Source organism: Pholis gunnellus (genome assembly GCF_910591455.1).
Source record: "Pholis gunnellus genome assembly, chromosome: 22".
Taxonomy (NCBI): Eukaryota; Metazoa; Chordata; class Actinopteri; order Perciformes; family Pholidae; genus Pholis; species Pholis gunnellus.
Genome location: NC_136549.1, coordinates 15,217,859 through 15,240,982, shown reverse-complemented (window position 1 = coordinate 15,240,982; position 23,124 = coordinate 15,217,859). Strand labels below are relative to the sequence as shown.

Here is a 23,124-nt window from a genome sequence, read left to right as displayed (position 1 = left end):
ACTGGGATCATTGTAGGAAGACATACCGTAACAGTTCCTTTATGTTAATATTAAGCTACAATTCTGTTGTCTGTTGTTAAAGAATGTGACTGAAGACAATTAATCAATTACTATCTTAACAGTGTGAACTCCTCTAGAAACCAATGTTTTAGATAAATGTCCTGTTAACTTTTGATTAAAATCTGCCTCTCTATTCATCTCTGGTTCTGTAATTTATAGCAAATCAAGCCTTTAATAAGTTAGTTTATCAGTGACTACAGCAAAGAGAGGAATTTCATTATCGCCTCAGAAACAGGTAAAATATTTGGTGGCTCAAGTGAACCAACAGGTTATTGATCGACATGATAATGTGTGAGATGACCTGCAGCTCACCCGGCTTCTATCTGTGTAATCAAAGAGTAAAGAAAACAATGGTAACGATGGTCAATGAGTTTAAACGCCTGAAACAACACATCACATTTGTGAAGAGTGCTTTTATTGAACATGTTAGTACACAATGTTTTCTAAATGGATCCATACATTATATATTAATACACAGGCATGGCTTTTAACAACCTCAAAAATATGTTCCTCACTCTTCCGAAATGACAAATCACATATATTTTACATAACATGCATTATGGTGACTAATACAAACTAGTTCAATAGATGGAAAAATAAAGAGCTAAAAGGCTGTAGTGGCTGACATGATATCTGGCTTATTTTATGTACAATAAACTAAGTGATGTATTTCATGGAGCCAGTTTGAAATGATAAATGACTGCGTTAACCCCGTCAGGCTTCGTACTTCTTCCCCGCTCGGTGGATCTGTTGGTACAGCGTCATTGAGAAAGCCATCCCGAGGAGCTGGAAACAGGAAACAAATCATGTTAAAAATAGAGCTGTTTGGATAAGTGCAACACGAGATAGGCTTGTCGCAATTATTACATCAGCTGACCGAGGTCATTTTGGCACAATTGTTAGAATCATTTCCATTTACCTTTTTTTAATGCAAATTCGTCTTTTTTCAACATATAAAATTTGTTTTTATGACTTTTTTTCACATACTATGCTATGAGTGTTTTATTACTTTTTTTGACAAGCTATACTATAGGTTTTTATGCCATGTCAAATTTGAATTTTGAAGCCATTCAGCATATTTGATGTACTAACTTATTCATTATTTTAAGTCCCTTAAGTTGAACAAAAACATCTGCTAAATATATGTTCATTAACAAATAAACAAACTAGTGCTCTTTGATTATAGAGCTGCTTACCTGTATTACCAATACACACATGGCAATGGTTCCCAGAAGGTGTTTGTTGTCGTCCAGCCACTCCTCTACCTTCTCATAGCAACCCTTAAAAAACACACCAACAGTAATTACGAAAAACCAGTACTGCACATCAGCAGGTCTGCAGGTTAAGTCCTAGACTCCATGTGACTCTTGCTTTAGTTGTTTTAATGTAAAGTTATACAGACAACAAACATTTTGATTCTGTTCACACATTTCAAAAAGTTTCACTGACGACTTTTAAAGGACTTGTTTGTCAAAAATTCAAATAAAATAAATAATACATTGAAACTGATTTAAAATATATATATATATATATATATATATGTATATATATCATCACTTTTAAATCAGTTTCAATGTATGAAGCTAGCTGCTTCCCCCTGTTTCCAGTTTCTATCACCTGTTAGCTGTAGCTTCATACACAGTATACAAACATCAAAGCGTCAACAATCAACTTCTGCAAGAAAGTAAATGAGCGCATTTCCCAAGATGCTGAACTAATCATTTAGAGTTAACAGGAGTCCAACTTTAATACCAATTTGAAGACTTTGTAACCACACTGACCCTTGTCCAGAAGGTATTGGAGGCGTTGCGTCCACATCCCGGGAAAACCTGCTGGCAGCAGCGGTCAGGAACCACGTTGTCATGCAGGGCCGTGTACCAGTCATTGTGGTTGATCACGCCACAACATCGCCACTAGTGCACAGGCAGGTGAGAAGGTAGTTGCATAACTACATTAACTTAAAAAGGCAGAGATTGAGAGGGAGTTTTCTAAACTTGATTGGTAATATACCTCTCCCTGTATGGCGTTCCATGCATCCCTCAGCCCGGCGTTGTTGTCTGTATTGTACAGCACCAGACCTTCTTTCAGGTCCCGTCTGGCATTTTCGCTCACCTGTGCAAACAGAGATGAAGAGGTGGACATATAGTCAGACTCAACTACAGCAGGAGAGCATAAATAAATATGAAACATGGTGTTACCTTGTCGGTGTAGACAAAGAACAGGATGAGGAGGATGAGTTCGGCCAAGAGGATGATCAACAGAACGATGAAAAACTGGAGAAAACAAAGAAAGGTGTCAGATTAAAAGGCTTCAGCATGAGCAGAGACATGCAGGATACACTAATGTTGCATTTATATCAATGCAAAACAAATAAATATAATCTTCCTGCTTAAAAATACTCATTTCAGCTATAATATTCAGACAACATAACTTCTTCTAAGGGGCTCAAACATTCAACATCACTAAAGAATATACTCAGACAACACCACTAGAGATGCATGATGGGTATTGTAGTATACTCACACTCAGCAGCAGGCACTTGTTCTCCTTGATGGCACCCAGGCAACCCAGGAATCCCGTCACCATTACGATAGTGCCGAGGGTGATGATGAGGTTGGCGGCGGAGAGCGACGGGAAGGAGGGCGACAGGGTGGCAAAGCTGCCCTGAGACACCGACAACCACACGCCCACACCCAGCAGTCCACACCCACCCAGCTGAAAGACAAACAGTCAGGAAACTCACAAACTTCCTGTTGATTTCATGATAATAAAATAATTGAGTTGGTATGCTGATCTTACTACTGATTGATGGTAACAGTTTCTGACACCGTGTGTGTGGAATAATTACCCAGAAGAGCAGGTTGAAGAGGAAGAGCATGTATTTAACGCAGCAGATGCAACCGCGAGCCATGATGGGGTCGAACAGGCACTGCAAGAAATTGTTTTAAAAACACAAAAATGACAATATTACATTTTAAATTAAAGTCTAACTGAATGATTAAGTTACACTGGCAGTATATTTACAACACATTCAGATATATTGTTATTGTCTGTAGGTCAGTCAAACCTCAGCATTGTGCAGAAGTAACGCTATAACTAAGATTTTAAAAAGGTATTTCATTTAAGGATTTCTTCACGTAGCATAATGTCATAAAATCAGAATCAGATTCAAACAAACTTGTGTTGGTATTTTGGTGCATAACAATCTACATAGAAAGAGAAAAGCTGATGAAAGAACAAGCAAAAGTCAAGAACCATGAGAGGAAATAGAAATAAAAACAGTTATAGTATACTGTGGCATAATAAGTCATAGTATAGTATGTAATAAAAATATTATACCTTTCAATACTTTTTAAGTCCCTGTGGACACCGTGCAAATATAATCATGGTTTCTTGGCAACTTATTTGTTTGTGTCACCATGATCTCAAACCAGACATCATACCGTAGTTCACCAACCTCTTTGTTACATCACACTTACTGTAAACACACACACACACACACACACACACACACACACACACACACACACACACACACACACACACGGAGGAGATAAACTCACCACTTTATAGCAGGAGAACAGAGGAGCTCTAGTGGTGTACCTGCAACACACAAGTGTACACAAACATTTACACTTTAATGTATATTGTGTACACGATACACCATACACAGACACAACTCTTGTGTTTTAAGTATTTCTTTACGTTTGGATTGGATGGATATGAGGTAATGCTCCTCGGTCACTCCACCACCAAAATCCTAAACACAGGACTGGAAACTGACATAATACATAATAATAATTAAAATGCTGAGTTTCAATCCTGTGTTGTTCTTCCTATTATTATTTATTCTTTTGATGGTCTCTTTATAGTCATTTTATGATTTATGTGTCACACCAAACATCTGGCCTCATCATAAGTGAGATTATAAACCATGTCTAATTTAATAAACATTCATCTACCAGTAATACATATACAACAAAACATCACTTACATTTAACAATAAACCTACAGAGAGACTGACAATGATGCGTGATAACAGAATGCATCGAGGATATGTCGATGTCTGTAACACAGTTTACATTTTAAAAACAAAGTATATATATATAATAATTTGTATAGATGCAGAGATGACATGTTTAAATGTCCACATTTAATTTGTATTATTATTAGATTATTAGTCTTTCTCCTGGGTCTCGACGTGACGTCACAGGACCGAACTTCAGTTTGCGGTTTTTTTCCTCCAGAAGTTTGCGTTAAAAACACGCAAAAATAAGCCCTTTGATCAGCTGATTTTAACTTATGTTGCAACAAAACACTTTTGTTTGTTTTACACAACTAAAAGTGTTCCGCTGAAGCCCGAGGCCGTGATTGTTTTCATGTCCCATGCGACGAGAGGGGAAAGGAGAAAAATCTAGTTTTCCTACCGTTGGTTATGAACGCATCTCCCCGCGAACGTCTCGAGATTCAGCCGCTGAAAAGGCTTCACATGCCGGCGTAGCTTCACAGCATCACCCGGTGTTAAAACATTAATCCGACGGTTGTAAACGGCTGTTAAAGTCGGCTTTGAAGTTTCCGTCGATGGCTGGAGGAGAACAGGAGGAGGAGGAGGAGGAGGAGGAGGAGGGTAACGTCTGCGGAGAGGGGCGGAGCACGGCGGGGGACGGACCCGGGATCGGAGGCGTGTCTGTCGGGGGTGATGAGAGGGACCAGCCGGGCAAAGACCCTGGCTGTTATAAAAATAGGACAAATATTTGTGGAATTCTTGCTGAATTATACAGATTTATCAATTATTACAGATAATAATTTTGCATACAATATAGTCCAATGACTATGTACTAGTTTGAGGTACTTTACCATATATTTTAATATTGCTTTATACTCTGCTCCACTACATCTCAGAGGTATATTGTACTTTTACTACATTTATCTGGCAGCTTTAGTTACTTTACTAATTAAGATCGGCTGCTTTTACTTTTTAATAATTGTAATTTACTTTTTAATAATTTGGCCAAATTAGCTTTGTGTCATTCTGGGCTCTGGCAATATTGTGATGACACATTATTTACTTAATTACCACAAAACAATCAATAGATAAGAGAATATAACCATTAGATTAATTCAGATTGAAAATAATAATTAGTTAAAAAACAGTACATTCCTGCTTATACATAAGTAACCATTGCAATGCAGTATTTTTACAGTTTGGTGTTAGTACTTTTACTTAAACAAAGGATCTGAATACTTCCTCCACCACTGATAATTCCAATAAACCTCCATTATGGATGACGAGGTTGAATTAATTAATTGATTACCAGGCACAGTGGGGCCCTCTAGTGGCCACAATAATCTCACTATTGGTTTTGTTAACTTGATTAATTGCAAACTTGTTTGTGATTTTGAACTAAGGTCAGTGGTGGGAGAAGTATTCATAGCCTTTACTTAAGTAAAAGTACTAATACCACACTTACAATTAATTAATTAATTACAAGTAAACGTCCTGCAAAGTATCTACGTATAACCAGGAAAAGGTACTTAAAGTGTTAAAAGTGAAGTACTTATAAGATAGGACTGAAGCTATTCAATATTTCTATGGATCAATCGCTGATTATTTTCTCGATTATTCGATTGATAAAAACAGAAAAATGTGAGAAATGCCGCCAAAGTCACTCCGAGTCCAAACTGACACTTTCACAATGTTTGTTTGGTCCAAACCTCAAAATTATTAAAGATAAATACAAATTATGAAAAGAAAAAGTGAATCCTCACATTTGAAAAAGCTGGAACATCATCCACACAAATTCCAAAGTCAAAGAGGACTTTAATAAAGGTTCATCATTATAACATTAATATAAATACGTAACTCTGAACAGAAAATATCTCAAATAAAAATACAAAACATACAAAAAACATTAAAAGCAAGTTTCTCTTCCAGTTGCCGCCCTCGAGCCTCCGTGGCATTAAAGCAGGAGTGTGTTTCCTGGGTATTCTAGGAGTAAAAGCCACTGTCCAGTTTTTTGCCAGCATAAAATATTTTCCAGTGAGGTCTGTATTGGTGCCCCCCCCCCCACACACACACACAATAAAGGGGAGGGGGCGGGGCAAAGGACACATAAGGAGGAGGGCAGTGATTGACATCGTCACTGACTGACTGTTCCTCCATTATTCTGCTCGGTCCTCCCTCTCTGTTGGCATCTGTTTATCCCAGGACCCATCGGTCACACTGGGAGGAGTTCAGCTGCACGGACTCGCAGCTCTCTCCACCCTCGTGCTGAAAGACACAGATATTAAACACGTTAGATCTATAAACACACCACAAAACACACATGCTGGACAGTTGTCTGGCAGCCCAGACTGAAATATCTGAACAACTACTCAATGGATTGCCGTGAAATTTCAAACAGACATTCATGGTTCCAAGAGGATGAACCCTCATGACTTTGGTGATCTCATGACTGTTCCTGTAGCGCCAGCACGAGTTTCACAATTGCGATGTTTTGAGTGAAATGTCTCAAGAACTATCAGAAGGATTGACATAAATGTTGGTTCCCCCTCAGGAATACATTCTAAAGACTTTGGTGATCCTCTGACTTCAGCCACTTACAATCAACCTTTAGCAACAACATGTCTTTTTCTTTCTGGTCTGAAGCTATGAGAATAAACATCTTGTTTGTATTTTCTTTGCTGTGCACCAGCGAGTCAAGTAGGGTTCCAACTGATTAGGCGATCAAAATCTGGGTGTAGAAACTAAATTTGAGAGAAAGTGAAGACATGTGAAGTAAAGTAAGGCATTACTTGAAAGAATCAGGCAGCGCATGCTCGGTCAACTTGCCTAAACAAAGTTTCTAATAAGTCGGAGTCACACCTTGTTAGCGATGGCCCGGAGTTTCCCCAGCAGGGAGGGTTTCTTGGTGTAGACCACGTCGTCGTCGGGTTCCTCCCCTTCAGCCAGAGCACAGCTGTCTGCAGCTGGAAGCTCACACTCCTTGTTGGCAGACATCACCAGACGAGAGTACTTGTACTCCAGCCTGAACACAGACCACAGGGACAACATGTTATTAGACATAGACAACAGGCAGTGTGTAGGTACTAAAACTATTTTAAAAACTGCACCAACAACCAACAGTTGTGTGTTTTTAGAAAAAATAACTATAAAAAGGTCACAAAAAGACTTCTTCAGAAAAGAAGAGTCAACAGACTGCTTCATTTTAAGAGATCACAGCCAGAAAAGCTGGCGTCAACCATTTAAAACCAAAGATTACATGATTTAAATAAAAAAAGAACTCAATGTGTCTGATACTGTAAATAAAACGTGTCCACTTCTTGAAAGAACCCGAGCCTTTACCGTCGGTGACGGCTCTGCCTTTAAATAACAATTCAAAGTAATCTTAATGAGCACGTTGGCCTTGACTGAGATTGGCGGTTGCCTCTAACCTCTTGTTTTTCTTCCAGAAATAGCAGGTGAGAGAGATGAGGAGCACGGCGACGAAGGCTCCGCCGCCAACACCGACCTTCAGCAGCAGAGCGATGGCCTCGCACGGAGAGGAGCTCCTGGGAGGCAGCGAGGCGCCTTTGGTGCACAGCTTCGGCTCGTTCCACATGTACAGAGTTTCCTGGAGAAAGTGGAGGGTGACGGATGCAGAATTAAAAATGTTTTGCTCGTGTAGTTTGGATTCATAACTAAAAATCAGCATAGAAGTGACTACCCGGATAGTTTATTCATCGCTCTTTAATCGTATCAAGTATTTCACCAATTCATACCTGCAAGCTGAAACTATTGTGACACATTCCCTGGTTGGATGAGATTATAGGATGATGTTACAGAATGAATGCAGGGAACAGCAGGTGTGTTACCTGGACGCCTCCCTTGCACGCTCCCTCTATCCGGTGGTAGTCGTCCTCGGCGCAGCGCGGACAGCCGCTGGCGCTCTCCCACAAGAAGTGAAACGTACATCCGTCACACGTTCCCGCAGGACAGGAGCTGCACAAACAGTAGTTTCCTTTCATTTTCTCACAGGATCTAATTTCTTATCTTCATATTATACATTTTAATATTGAACATTTTCACGTCATTTAGTATTTCCAAAGCCTGCAGTGCAAAATATGTGTATTTTATTTATATTATACAGTTGGTGGTATCATGTTCACACTCATATTAACTAATTTTGGGAGAAATTGAAACATCTCATACATAGAGTTCATTATAACCTACCTGGGCACAGAGAGCTCTCCTCGTTCAGACTTCTCGGGGTTACAGCGAACAGTAATGACTGAACTGCGACCCTGATCACATGAAGCCGTTGCCTGCGTCGACCTGAAAGAAAATAGCGACATAGTTAACAAATAACAACAACACTCACTCACTCACTCCGCCCTCTGTTTCTCATATTGTACCTGTAGAAGAAGTTGATGTCTGGAACATCCTTTGATTTTTCTGGAAAAAGATCTGGTTTAGCGTCCACATAATCCAGGACTGAGTCAACGGTTGCTCCTGTAAAGAAACATGGATGAGGATATCAAAGGCAACATCACAAGCTAATGATCACAGAGCCGCATGCTGTCATTTAACAAGCGCCGTACCGATGAACGCGTCTGCAAGGCTGATGGACTGGGAGGCAATGGCCATCCTGAAACCCCGCCCATCCGCCGGGATGATGGTTGATTGACAGACGAAGCTGTCCACTGAGTTGACCAGCTGAGCCGAGTCGCTCTGGTCGTCCTTGCTGGACACGTCGGTGACGTTATCGGTGCAGGCAGCGGCTCTCTTCCCCTGCAGCAGACATGATAGCATGAAAATGATCAAATAATCAAAATACATCTATAGCGTCTAGCTTTCATATAAGACAGCTAACAACAGAATGAGTCTCCTATAAGATCACCAACTCTACACACAAACAAAGATAAGAAAGGTCATAATTCAAAAACAGGATAAGATCTAAAGGATATCGTATAAAGAATGAGAGGAGACAGATCTGTGCGAACTACCTCGTGGCCACACAGGCTAATGTTGAACAGGTGAAGGTACTTTGTGCCTTTAGAGGTGAAACTCGGCCCGATGGTCAGCGAGGCCACGTCGCTCAGGGGGCTGAGGTCAAAGGTCAGTGTACGGTTGTTCTCTGTGTGGGAGAAGGAGCAGTCGCTGTAACAACGAGAGTGTTCCTGAAAGAAAAGACAAAACACATGGACTCAGAAAACGCAACACGTGTATTTGCTGTAATTTACAGGAAGGTTTTAGTAAGTGAACATGATTTTTGTCTTTCTAAAATGTCTTGAAACATCACGTCTTTTTGGTTTTGACAAAAGCTTGCCTGTAGCACAGAGTCAGAACTTGTTCACTAATGCTTGGATCAGATTGTTCCTGAATTAAAACATTGACAACATTTTAATATCAGCACCAAAACTCAGCACTAGTAAGAAGAAACCCAGAGGAGGCTACCTTGTTGCTAATACTTCCAGCCCCACAGGCGACACATGCATCCTGGCCGTAGGTGTGGCGCCCTGCCAGGTGTGTGTTGGGCGGACACTCCTGGCACCGGTTGGTGCTTGTGTCGATATAAAAACCAGCAGGGCAGGGGACGCAGGAGGAGCCGGCCCGCTGGGAGTTCTGGGGTACCAGAGCGCAGGCCCGACACGCTGACGCAACCCCATCCAGGACGTTTGTCACGCTGATGGAGTACAGCTTCACCATGTCACTGACATAACGACGCACCTGTAAACAACACACAGGACAAGGATAGAAACCTTTTTTTTTTAAAGTACATATATGTTCTTGATATCTAAAGAAAGTGCGTGTATTGTCGTATTTTGCACTTCCTCATATGCTAGTGATGATATGTCACATAATATATTTACACCTTCACAGTTAAAATGATCTTTTAAAGCTCTTTTATGTTAAACAACACAAAACATAAGTTTGCTTACATCCAGAGCATGGTTAGTCCTCTGGAAGGCCCATGTGAATGTGACAGACGAGTTCCTGGACATGCTGTGCGAGTACGACTGTTTCTCCTTGCTGCCTTCCCAGGACTCCACCACTGTGGTGCTCTTCCTGTTCACATCCTGCAGGGGGCAACAAATAAGCAGAACAGTGAAATAAACTGGAGAAATAAACGTGACCTGGTGAAATCAAGCACACAATCACACACACACACACACAATCAAAGCACACACCATCATGAAGTAGAGCTCACAGTCTCCAGAGCAGATGGTCTCGAACACAAAGGTTATCCAGCCAAACTCACTGCCCGTCATCCCTGAAAGTGAGGCTGGGACCCTGTCACCAAAAAACACAAACAAAGGCAGAGATTTAGATGGTAAAGACATAGAAATATGGTATTGTTAAGTGGATTTTATACGGCAATTACTTCTTAAAAACCAGCTCTCTTTGATTTTCTCTTTCTGTCTGGTCCGAATTTGGATAAAAGAGATCGGAGATTTGGCTGTTTTTGTGTCCGATTTTGGAGAAACAAAGCAGACATACTTACTTGAAGCCCGGCACATGCAGGCTGAGGATGAGGTAGTCGTTATCTGAACTGCCTGCTCCGCTGCGAACGTGGTCCCCTGCAACCGCCCATCCTGATGAACCACAGACACACATTATACCTCACGGATTCTGGACGATACGATGCTATTTTATTGCATGAACCAACATTGGCTTCGATGTAAGGGAAAACAAATGTGAGTATGTGATTTCAGGGGGACATAAATAATAGTTTATGTAGGTTTAGAAAACAATCAGTCGGTTAGTTAGTCGGTCGGTTAGTTAATTCATTCATGCCTTAGTAACTCCTCAGGTGTTAGAGTGCTCACCATTCATGTCGTCACATTTGGAGTTGCCCACATTAAAACAGGAAGTCTTCATGTTGGAGGGTAGCACGTTCCACCATTTATACTCGTAACCCAACACTGGCTCTGTACCTGCAGGACACTCAGTGCACACTGTTGTATGTACACACACACACACACACACACACACACACACACACACACACACACACACACACACACACACACACACACACACACACAGACACACACACCCCAAAGCTTTATTAAGATACAACAATGGTATTGTCCTGCTTGATAAAACATTATGTTTGCACAAGAACATCTTTTCAGGAGTGGATAATACAGCTGCGTCGCCTCTGTTTGGATGTTTAGTTGACTCTCCTTAGATAAATATCGATTAAAAAGCTCTGGTTATATGAATGCAGCTCCAGTGGCTCTGTGGCAGTACATGCCAGGTGTGAGCAGGTTTACCGTAGGTGCCATCTGAGTAGGTTCCAGGTGGGCAGGGCAAACAGTCGTTGCTGTTGCTGTTGTAGTAGCCGGGGTTGCAGGGAGGGCAGGGCTCGCTCTGTACCGTCGTAGGCAGCTCCACGGCCCCCGTGATGTTTTCCACACAGATCTTCGGCTCCACCCAACGATACAACACCTGCGTCTGTAACCGACAAAGCCACAGAGGTCAGAGGATTTACATTGCATGTCTCTGGAGTATCACAGACTGAGATCCATAACAACAACAACAATGGAGGGATACGTTTCTGTTCTGTTCTTGAACGATCATCACTCTGACTCAGCGCTTTCAGAGATGTGAATCAAAACAGGCCAAGGTTGTTGATCGAGTGCCAAGGAGGTTGACTTTGGATCAGATGACATGAAAAACGTTCACTAAGCTGTTCATCACTTCCTTTCTCATCACAGTGTGAGACTTCTCTAGTTTCTGATGAAATGCCCCGAGACAGCTGACAAAATCCTTTCACTGTCTGTAACGCAGTAAAAACAGGCAGCATTGTCCTCCTGTATGAATAAGCAGGGCTTTAGGGCAACTAGTGAGAAGGATAAATGCAAAACAGCATGTTTTATTATAAGGTCCTTTGTGTTAAATGAAAACATCAGACTAAAGATTTAATAACATACTTGTTTTAATGTACTCTTTATTGTAAATGTTCATATTTTCTATTTTTAAATGAGTTTCAATTGGAATATTTCTTTTTTTTGAGTACGTTAATCTAGAAATTGAAAGTAAAAACAACCAAATTGTCAATTTATCGTTGAGAATTTATCAGATACTACCTTAAAACTCTCTGGTGTTTATTTGTCAGTGTGTGCGTCTCCTTGTGTATTAAAAAGGTGAGGCTGTGTGTGTGTGTGTGTGTGTGTGTGTGAAATGTAAAACGTGTGGATGCTGCTGACCTTCCCTTCGCTGTCGCAGGCCGTGTGGATCTGGAAATAATCCTTCTCTGAGCACATCGGCCTCACTTTACACTCTGCCCATCCCTCATCTGAGAGAGGAGACAATGATGATCCAGTTCACAGTGATGCAGAGAAAACAACCAGAGTGCGTTGGTTAGTAAATCCATTATATTAGCCTTTTATGATGCGATAGATAGTTTGAGCTGCTCGTGCTGTTGTTACATGTGTACACACGTGAGTAGTGGTGTTCAGGGCAGCTTGTACAGGACGACGCCCCCTTTGTGGAGAAAGTGTTGCTGGTACACGGCTGACAGGATGAGGAGCCGGGGGCCGAGCTGAACCAGCCGGGCCGACACAGGAAACACTCCGATGTGTAGGCGACACCTGGACGTAAAGTAGCAGCACACACACACACAAAGTCATTTAGTGTGCAAAAATTCCAGAGAGCATCTGATTGTATCTGATTGATAGTATTGTTAAGTTCTTGAATGCCTTATTGTGTGTTTGACTTTTTGCTCTACCTTCTATTTGGATGTTCTTGAGCAGCACAGGTTTGACCATCTTCCCTCCCACCAAGATGCCGGTGGTTCTCCAATAAAGGATGTTCGTGCCGGACTTCAGATTCACCTAAAAACAGAAACAAAGAAAACATGCACAGGGTAACGCACACAAACATCGTACTGCTTTCCCTGCTAACACAATGAGTCAGATACTCACTTTGTGTGTGTCCCATTCTCCATTGTTAGTGACTTTAATCCACTTCTGGTCATCGGTCTGAGCCATTTCCTGACACTGCTCGTTCTGGACCTGAGCACATGTTGACATGTTTGCTTTTAGCCAAATCAGCTGAGATATTTGGGCTAATAGCGTCTTTAACTTTTCATGCTTCCCTCATTCTTTGAAGCATGAAAATGTAAAGACACTATCATTTGGCAAATGAATATCAGACTATATATGATATTGTAGGAAGCAGTTAGAGGCGCTTACATAGAACTCAAAGAAGATGTTGTTGTCGGGGTACTGGTAGGTGAAGGAGACGGAGCCCTTTTTCTCCAGATGGACGGCGTAAACCAACGACACTGTACACTCGTCGCGGTTCGACTCCAGATACACTCCCTGTGGTGTCCATGATGAGCTGCATCACGGATAAAAAAAAACACTTAATGGCTGTACACTCAAGAGTTAACGGTAGTGCTTGTGGGAGTCTGCGTCACCTGTTACACGCCTGAAGGTCCTCTCCATTTGGCACGGGGTCCAAGAAGCTGGCCAGGCTGGTGAAGCCTGCAGGGATGGCGTCCCATTGGTCAAAACGGAGGCCGCTGCCCAGCGAATAGGAGCCGGCCGCACACGGCGTGCACTGCTGCGTGCTCATCTCTAAAAACTTCCCAGCCGGACAGGAGAAAGCTGTGAGACGGTGAGGGGAAAGAGGGTCAAACTTACATGTGAATACACACACACACACACATATATAGATATGAACACACACACAGTACTTACAGCAGTCTGTTCCTCTGGTTGGAGGTGGAAGGTCTGAGCAGGAGCTTGGACTGAGAGGGATGGCGACCCTCCATCGTGACCCCGTGCTGTCACACTCTGTGTACTGGTAGTAGTAGTCGGTCTGCAGGACACACAAGGATCAATACACCGTCCACTGGATCACTTCCAAACTGAAATATCTCAGCAGCAATTCATTAGGTTAGCATTACATTTAGTCTGAAAGGAAATGTACCGAATCGACTGGGGGAGCACGAGGGAAAGAAACTCTGGACCTGCAAGTAAAGAAATGTGACCTGAGGATCTTCTTGTTGTGGGGAAAGTTTCTAATTGTCCAGTGCATTGCTACTTGCTGAACATCGGTATGTTAGCGTCGTCATTGTGAGAATCTTAGCATGCAGATGTTAGCATTAGTTCAAAGCATCTTCAATCTGCCCAGTGAACTCAGTCACGCAGCTGATTTCATATGTAAACAAAATCTGGTTTCAAGGGTAAAAGTGGTGGCTGACCCCGATCACCAGGGAAACCGACCCGCTTGAGCACTAATGGTCCATTAGGAGCAGGACAGCAGATATGTGCAGAGTCGCTTCTTTCCAAGGACTGCTGGTTGTGACATTATGCTCATTATTTGAACTGACTGAACAGCCGCTTAGAGGAACATTTTGTCCGAAGCAGCTTAATGAGGAGCTTTAAATCTCCACAGAAACAAGAGCTGAAGATGAGAACCAAGAGTGTGTTTTTATTATTCTTAAATCTAGTAAACCTAATACATTACAGGTTAAAAACCTGCTTTCAACATATAAATATGTTTTCCTCAAATTGCCTTTGAACATTTACTTTATATTCTATATCATATTATCTCGGCTAATTTATTGTCTTTTAACTTATTGAAGCACTTTCCTTCAGAAAAATATTTTAGAATAAAATAAAGAATAAAACTCCTGCACACTGTTTCACTTATTCCTCCTTTATTTGACGATTTAATACAATATTTTGGTCGAAACAATCTTAATCTAAATCAACACATTGTGTTAAATAAATATAAAAAAACAGCTGTAAAAAAAGAAAGTGTGCAGGACTTTTTTTAAACTTTAATTCAAGTTCAGCAGTCACACGTGATATTTTATCATGATTTTGAGAAAAAGCCAGCAGCTGGTTAGCTTAGCTTAGCTTAGCATAAAGACTGAAACCAGGGGGAAACAGCTAGCAAATGTCTGAAATTATTATTGCTATTTGAGATTATATTTACAGCCAGAGTGGTATCTAGATGTGGACTATTTTGCAGCTGTATAACACAAGAGGACAGCAAGCAGATTTAATATTGATATTCAATGTCATAATTCTAAATTCTGCAATTCTTGCAGAATTAAGGCCGTAAAACCCGTTAGAAGGGTTTGGTTTGCACTTTTAATACGACTTCCCCCGTGTCCAAAGCCTCGCTCTTGCTTTTCAACCAGGCAGACGAATCCTCCGGTTGTGTGGAGCTGGGCATGCCGGCTGCAGCAGCGCACTGACATCTGTATCAGCTAATTACACTGGAGCAATCACAGAAATGAACTGGGGGGGGGGGGGGGGGGATTCATCAGAGAGGGTTTGCAGACACACAGATAAGCCTGAGCTCTTGCAAATGACTAATCACCTCTCAAAAAGGACCATTCATGCTGTACACCTCCCCCCCCAACACACAAACAAACAAACAAACTGTGGATTGCCATGTGAGAGGACGAGTCCTTCATCAACATGTTTATCAGGCCAACCTGCTGCTCAGTGAACAAACATCAGGACTGGTGCTAATGGGTTCAACGGTTGAGGGGTATAAAGATGAAAGTGATAAAAAAGAAGCACATGGGCCGATATGACTCACACTGGTTGTCATAGAGACTGATGAGAAGAAGCGAGAGACGGGGGATAAAATTCGACGCCATGACAGGCGCCATCCTCTGAGTCAGGAGATTACAGGACTGGAGGTTTTGGGGATTTGTGTAGACAACAGGAAAGATGGACACTAATCTTTTTGGCCTGCTGATATTTTTGCATTGAATGTTTGACGACAAAAGCATCTCGATTAAAAAAACATCTATAAAACAAAGAAATACCAAATTAGACCATCAATTACAAACTCACTAAGACCGAATTCAACTGATCATAGAGTCTCTTTACACTTGTTTATTGTTTACACTACTGGTCTATTGTACATTTTAATTTGTCTTTACATATCTGTATGAACCTGTAAAGTGTGTTAGCAGCTTGTACATTTATTTGATGAATTTAGTTATTTTGCATACAAAGATTAACAACCAATACGACCAACAAAATCCACCTAAAGCACAATAACGAACACATCAAATACTGTTTGTGACATTCATACAAAGTTTAGGTTTAAAACTTCATGTTAGGGTAGCCGGGAGCTTTATGCTAAGCTAAGTTAACAAGCTACTGGCTGTAAGATATAAATGAGTTTTTACATAAACTGTGTAAAGATGTGGATGTTTATTTAAAATATGTGAAGATTTGAATGAGTTTTTACATAAATTGTGTCAAGAAGTGGATGTTTATTTAAACATCCACATCCTGTAACATCCTCATTTTGCCTCTGGGCTAAATGAAAACGATGGATAACAAAAGCAGCACTGGCCCCGGTTCTCTTTCCCCATCAGCGGGTGATCCTGGTCCGGGCTGGCCGGCAGGAGGCTGCCCAGAGGAGGGATGGAAAGCCAGCAGAACAAGCGTCCTCTCGGTATGGAGAGTGTTTATCAACATGAACCGCATTGTTTAAGCCGATCAGCTGCGTGCACAGGACCGTGTGCTCTCGCAAAGATTCAAATTACGATTGAGTCAATATATAAAGATGGAAAACGACTTGTAGGCTAATTTTAATTGTGCATTAGGATGGAAGCCTTTTGGATGTAATGTGGTTGTTAAATTCTGCATGCATGGCCATTTTCTTGATTTGATGACTGCATTAAAATATGGGACAAACAATAGCAATTAAAAGATGAGAATAATGATTAAAAATAAGAAACGTTTGGCCTCCTAGGAACACTTGTGTTTTAAAGTAGCATCAGAATATGAGGAGATAACAGTAATAACGGTTAAAGCTCTCACCTCACCGCACGGCCGCAGGTCGGAGGACACGCACGATGTGAGAGCGGTGATGATGAGCACCAGGCAGCGGGGGAACCGGGAGGCCCACGCCTGCTCCCGCATCCTCAGCTCGGATCACAAACAGCCGGCTGTCCTCTGACTGGAGCCAGAAACATGAAACAGGCCGAGCGGCGAGTGTTTGTGTGTCGGTGTCCCTGTCACTGATGCGCCCTCACCACCATCAAGACACACAGTGTGAACAAAATGGTACTTCTGCTGCAGACTTTCAAATTAAAACTGTGTCTGTGATCCTTAGAATAAAGAGTGGGAATAAAGATGTGAAGAACGACACGATGTGGTACAGTATAGGCTAATGTAGTAGGTCTGTTATTAGTTTCGTTATGTCCTATTATTATAATTTATGATCTTTTACTTTATTTTTTATTCTGCAGGCTTTTGCAAGTTGTAGCCAGTTATTGTTTAAGAAAGGTGGCAACATTTTTGTTTTGTTTATGTCATTTCTAACCATCTACAACACTAAACATGAATGTTACCATTTGATATATTGTAATATAATTAGCTTAGCGCTCATTTTTATCTGCGTCTGCACACACTTACACGTTTCTAGTAAATGGGCTAAGAATGTTTACAGTATTTCTCCACAGAAACTACTTTATTAGACGTTACTAAAGTGGAAAATAAAACTATACGCGGGTTAACAGCTCCTTTATGTTTCATTACAGATCTAAAACATTGATACAAGTGTAGCTGTCGAATCTTAGAGCATCCTTTTTAAAAGTATATCAAGCTGCGTGCTTTTATTTTGAAGGATTCACCGTCTGTCTCAGCCTGGTGGATTATTGGTGTTTTCACTTCTCTCTCAGATAAACCTTCAGACAGTGACGCCAGAATGTGACAACGCACGTTATCTTGATTGACAGCTGGAGGAAGACGACAGGCCTGCTGGCTGCTGACCTTATTATAACTACGTTATAATTACTAAGTTTGAGATTAGCAATACAATTTAACAAGACAATGTTGTTTTATGATGATTTGTGCATCACAATAAGTATAAATCCACATTCAGTATTCAATATTCAATATTTAAGGAAATGGAAAAAGTCAAGATGAGTGAATGTATTCAATGTTTTTATTATATGTATTTATATAAGGTATAAAACCAAATCTACATGTCACAACTTCAATTTCTGTTTGTTGAATTTGAAAATATTTTATGTTGACTTTTATATTTTTTATGCTAGTTTGATTTTATTTCTTTAAATTTAGATTATTCTTTTACACGATGATGTCCCATGCTGCAGTGAATCTGTGTGTGTGTTTTTACTTTGTTGTCTACTTACATTGTTTTACGATGTGGAGCTATTCGTCCATTCACCAGCAGATGGCAGCAGCACACAACAGCTCTACAAAAAAATATCCCCACGAAGAAGTGTAAAAAGCGGAAATGACGTAAAATGCAGTGCAGAATCAAAACAGTTAGAATTTGACAGCTCAACACTGCCCCGCAAAAGTGTAATAAAATGCAATGAGAGAGGTTACTGCCAGTGTCAGAAATAAACTACAGTATTTAACTATCGTCTTTAGATAATGGGGCGACTTTTTATCGGACTGTCGAAGAATGCTAATCCGAGGAAAATGTACTTCTGGCTAGTTTTATCTGGCAGCCGATCTCTGTGGCAGTAGCTCGTTAGCTTCCACGGCTAACGAAAGTTGCTCCATGGCTATCTATGGGCTGAACATTACCATATATAGACCGGCCACAGGGCTCCCTCGAACGGTGAAATGTAAACAGTGACTCGCTGAGGAGGCTGACAAAGGGCAAGCAAAAAAAACCTGGAATAAAAACAACAACAACACGCTTCGCCATGTCATCTGAGCAGATTATTGCCATCGTCATGGATGACAAGATCTACGAGGTGAATAAAAAGAAGTTGATAGAGAAGAGCGACTACTTCCGTGCACTGTACAGCTCCGGGATGAAGGAGTCCACGGAGGACTCGGTGCAGCTGCAGGGGCTCAGCGTGCCCGGTCTGGAGCTGGTCCTGGAGTTCATCAACACCTCCAAGGTCCAGGTTGTCAACGAGACTCTGGAGGACCTGATTGAGACCGCCTCCTTCTTGCAGGTCACCTCCATCCTCAAGCTCCTCACCTCGGAGATCCGGCTGGACAACTGCGTGGAGCTGTACAGCCTCTCTGAAGTCTACGGGACTCACGATCTGCGCCACGCGTGTCTCAAGTACATGAGCTGCTACTATCATCCCATGCTGAGGCGGCCGGAGTTCAGCAGCCTCCCCTCCGCTGTCAGGGAGCAAGTCCGGGAGATGCGCATGAAAGGCACCGCCACCCTTGTGGCCATCGGAGACTTCACGTGTCTCTCCCTGGACATGCCCGATCGGGATGAACCCTGGTCCATGCTGAGGTACGGAGAGGTGGAGCAGCGCTGGAAACCGCTCGCGAACAACCTGCCTCCAGATATGATCAACGTCAGAGGATACGGCTCAGCTGTCCTCGACAACTACCTGTTCATAGTCGGTGGCTACAGGATGACCAGCCAGGAGATCTCTGCGGTGCACTGCTACAACCCCTGTAGGAACGAGTGGAACCAGGTGGCTCCGCTCAACCAGAAGAGGTATAACGATTCCTCTCAAATATCTCCTCATATGCTGTCACGTTTTCACTTACTGCATCCTCTCCTTCAGGTCCAACTTCAAGCTGCTGGCAGTGCAAGGGAAGGTGTACGCCGTGGGAGGCCAGAGTCTGGGAACAGTGGAGTGTTACAGCCCCGAGCAGGACTGGTGGACCTGCGTGTCCTCCATGCCCGACCCACTGGCTGAGTTCTCTGCCTGCGAATGCAAGGGGCTGATCTACGTCATGGGTGGATACACTGCAAGAGGTGAACTCAAAGCAGTATACAGCCACACTATCACACACAGTGTTACACACATACAGCTACAAACAATACAAACCAACGATGGCCACTTGTGTCCTGCAGGCTGTGGAAAAGGCCTTTTGTGCTTTGATGCTACGGTGTTGCTTATTTGATGGTAGTAGTGAACACATACAAAGGCCGGGATGAGTGTAGCTGATAATGGTTAATGTCTTGGCTAATTTAAATTTGACGTCTTTGAGTTTTTGTGTCTGACAGACAGGAACACAAGTGTCCTCCGTTACTGCCCCACCTCCGACAGCTGGACGGTGTTTCGGACCTGTTCGGCGCACATCCGCAAGCAGCAGATGCTCTCCGTGGAGGACACCATCTACCTGGTGGGCGGCTACACCCACGAGCTGGAGTTTGGCCAGCGGCAGCGGCGTCCCAGCCAGACGGAGGACGTGCTGACGGTGCAGTCCTACAACGTCTCCACAGGCGAGTGGGTCCAGCTCAAGGAGAACACGTCCAAGTCGGGCCTGAACCTGACGTGCACGCTGCACAACGACGGCATCTACATCATGAGCCGGGACGTCAGCCTGCCCACCAGCCTGGAGCACCGCGTCTTCCTCAAGTACAACATCTTCTCGGACGCCTGGGAGGCCTTCAGGCGCTTCCCGGCTCTGGGTCAGAACATGCTGCTCTGTTCGCTTTACCTCCCCAACGTGCTGTGATCGAGAGTGCTGATGGGAAAAGACTCAAAGCTGGTGGAAGCCATGCGGCGTTACTATAGTCCAGTGTGTGGCTCGCTTGTTCTCGCACACAATGGGGCTCTGTGGCGTTAGTGGGAGCAGCGTCCGGTTGCCAGGTGGAACGCCCTGTGACCTTTGTGCCTCGACAAAAAAAAAGAAGAGAAAAGCGCACTACATTGTACATACTGCTGTGGATGCAAATACAAAAGCTACAATAACAAGTATGAAGAGTGATGAAGCGCCATGGCCCATAGGTCACCAGCATTAGTACGGCCCCAGTTTGTGCCTCTCGTGTATTAAACATTAAAGTCACAGTGGAAATAATTTGACCATCGGTGTTTAAAAATGACACTCAACCAAGCTGGGGCTACATAACAGCATGCTTTTAAATCTATGGGTCACAATACTCCCAATGTTTACACTCCAGATATGGCATTGGCGTACCCGTTTATTCACAGTTCACTACAAACCTTAAAATATCTCTGAAACCAAAACACATTTCCTGTCTTTATGAACTGAACATAGCAGATAATCACGAACAATGGCTTTGGTTTTACACTGCCAGTGTTATGGGTACAAGGGATTCCTTGAGAGTAGTGATTTGTGATGAGAAGTGGCTCAGAGGGAGCGTGTACACTTTGTCTTATTCTTCCAGAGATACGCTAAGCTAAGCTTAAAGCTTAAATTCCATGAAATGAACGATGTGCCTTCTGCAACCTCAGTGAATGGAACTTGGTACAAAAAGAAAAAGCACAAAATGCAAGACTTTGTTACATTGCCAGCAACTGACCAAAACTGCTGTTTGAATTCCTTTTGTTCTCTCTGCTGAAGCAGGTTCTGTGTTCACGGAGGTACTAGATCACTTCCTTGATTGAAGAACGGGGGTGTGCAGACAGATGAGCCTCAAAGCTAAAATCTATTTCTGAAATCCTGAAGTTTCATGTAAATGCAGCACTTTCAATGTTTGATTCAGTGGATTTCAGATTCTCTCTGCATTACTTTTATTTGTTTTGACAGTTTGGGAATTTAGGTCATGATAATAAAGACGATGTTCAGGGGTCTGTTTGGCTGTTTGTCCTGTTTTATAATGCGTCATTGCTGCATTTTCTGTTTGTTTTTGTTTAAGTTTGTTCTTGTCTGAGAGAACATATAACATCTGTCACGTGACATCTTCAGGTACATCAAGTGCAACAAACAAGAGAGGGCATAAGCCTGTTTAAATTATTCCAAGTAATGATGATGAAGGACCTGATTTTTATAATAGGTTTGTATGTTTTGTAGTGTATGTTTTGTGTGACCGACCAAAACCCAAATATTTTACAGTAATATAAAACAGGAAAACTCTGTCCTCAGTCCTCAAAACTTCATAAACACTGGAAAATACCCTCCCACATGAGCAAAGTCATCAAACATGCCTGAATATATTCCTCTCACGGGAATATTCATAACATGGTTCGCATCAAAACACTTGATACCAAGATCACATCTCCAAAAAAGGCTTCATGAGTCCCTCTGACTTCAGTGTGTTGACAGAATATGAATACCGATGCATCTCAGGATAAAGAAAACATTTGGTGACGTTGCTTTTCGCTCCGAGCCGTTGGAACAGAATTCGAGAGGATCTGAAAATAATATTGTAATATAATAATAAAGTCTTTGCATTCCTCTCTTCAACCCTTCTCTCTTTTCCCGTCTTGTTTTCTTATTGTCAATCATTTGTAAAACACTTTGAATTGCATTTATTTAGTTTAAAAGGTGCTATATAAATAAAACTTTATTGATTTATTGACTGAAAAGAAATCCAGAATAGAGGCGACCAGCAGAGGGCAGCACAAGCTTTCTAAATAAATATGTCAGCAGGCATACCGTATTTTCCACTTCTCCTGAAGAAGCATATATTTAAAAAAAGTGTCTTCCATTTTAGCATCAACATGCATTTAAAATGCTACGAAACAGTCAAATCAACAAAGTTCATGGCATCACATGAAACCCTCCACCTGTAGGCTGAATCATCGCCGTTTCAAATGTGTGTCACCGTCCAGAGGTCACAAACGCAGATGGATTTGATATTTTTAGCTTTTGTTGGTGTGAAAAGACGGATGGATGGTTGAAAATTGGGTTTCTCTAATTCACGGCGGCTGCCACTCGGGAGGCAGAGAGGAAATCAATCGTGGCCATCAGTGATTGTGATTGAGCGGGGTCAGAACACAGAGATGTCTCTCACACCTCCACTGCTCAGGGGACTAATCCTGCAAACTGTGCACAGGGTGAAAGACTGTGTGTGTGTGTGTGTGGTGCAACGTGCACATTTAAGACTAAATGATGCAGAGAATCTGCTTTTATATTGTAGCTGCAGAGATGACAGTATGTCCGTGGCTTTACAGCAGAGTGTATATGTTCTATATGCTGCATACAGTCTTTTCTTCTGCTGAGAGCCAAGTGAGAAAATGTGCTCTGTATTCGGAGGTGAGCATGCATCTGTAGAGTGTGTGACAGAAAGAGGAGGGCTCAGAGGGGAGAGAGAGAGAGAGAGAGAAAGAGGAGGGCTCAGAGGGGAGAGAGAGAGAGAGAGAGAGAGAATACACTTGAAAGCAGAGATGTGAGTGTGTCAGAGAGAGAGCGAGAGAGAGAGAGAGAGAGAGAGAGAGAGAG

The 23,124-nt window shown here is 42.3% G+C and overlaps 3 protein-coding genes across 3 annotated transcripts; 1 reads left to right on the top strand and 2 right to left on the bottom strand.

The window, feature by feature from the left end:
- Positions 1-458: 458 nt before the first annotated feature.
- LOC306714267 (tetraspanin-9) lies at positions 459-4,645 on the bottom strand. The gene is made up of 9 exons (XM_079184246.1): positions 4,488-4,645; positions 3,624-3,663; positions 2,909-2,989; positions 2,584-2,775; positions 2,259-2,333; positions 2,071-2,172; positions 1,842-1,973; positions 1,257-1,340; positions 459-846 (listed from the first exon to the last, which is right to left on the bottom strand). The coding sequence occupies exons 3-9, from the start codon at positions 2,969-2,971 to the stop codon at positions 775-777; spliced, it is 720 nt and encodes a 239-aa protein (XP_079040372.1). The 5' UTR covers positions 2,972-2,989; positions 3,624-3,663; positions 4,488-4,645; the 3' UTR covers positions 459-774.
- Positions 4,646-6,008: 1,363 nt separating this feature from the next.
- elapor2b (endosome-lysosome associated apoptosis and autophagy regulator family member 2b) lies at positions 6,009-16,956 on the bottom strand (the record flags this gene model as incomplete). The annotated part of the gene is made up of 22 exons (XM_079184193.1): positions 6,009-6,331; positions 6,926-7,088; positions 7,495-7,673; positions 7,915-8,041; positions 8,273-8,374; positions 8,455-8,551; positions 8,641-8,830; positions 9,046-9,219; positions 9,497-9,769; positions 9,982-10,119; positions 10,231-10,333; positions 10,545-10,635; positions 10,870-10,998; positions 11,320-11,500; positions 12,256-12,344; positions 12,478-12,639; positions 12,777-12,882; positions 12,973-13,062; positions 13,243-13,390; positions 13,470-13,659; positions 13,753-13,873; positions 16,855-16,956. 22 exons carry the CDS (start codon positions 16,954-16,956, stop codon positions 6,260-6,262), a joined length of 3,027 nt encoding a protein of 1,008 aa, XP_079040319.1. The 3' UTR covers positions 6,009-6,259.
- A 1,373-nt stretch (positions 16,957-18,329) lies between these two features.
- Positions 18,330-22,024, top strand: klhl42 (kelch-like family, member 42). The gene is made up of 3 exons (XM_079184112.1): positions 18,330-19,483; positions 19,554-19,747; positions 20,000-22,024. Exons 1-3 carry the CDS (start codon positions 18,720-18,722, stop codon positions 20,452-20,454), a joined length of 1,413 nt encoding a protein of 470 aa, XP_079040238.1. The 5' UTR covers positions 18,330-18,719; the 3' UTR covers positions 20,455-22,024.
- The last annotated feature ends 1,100 nt before the right edge of the window (positions 22,025-23,124 follow it).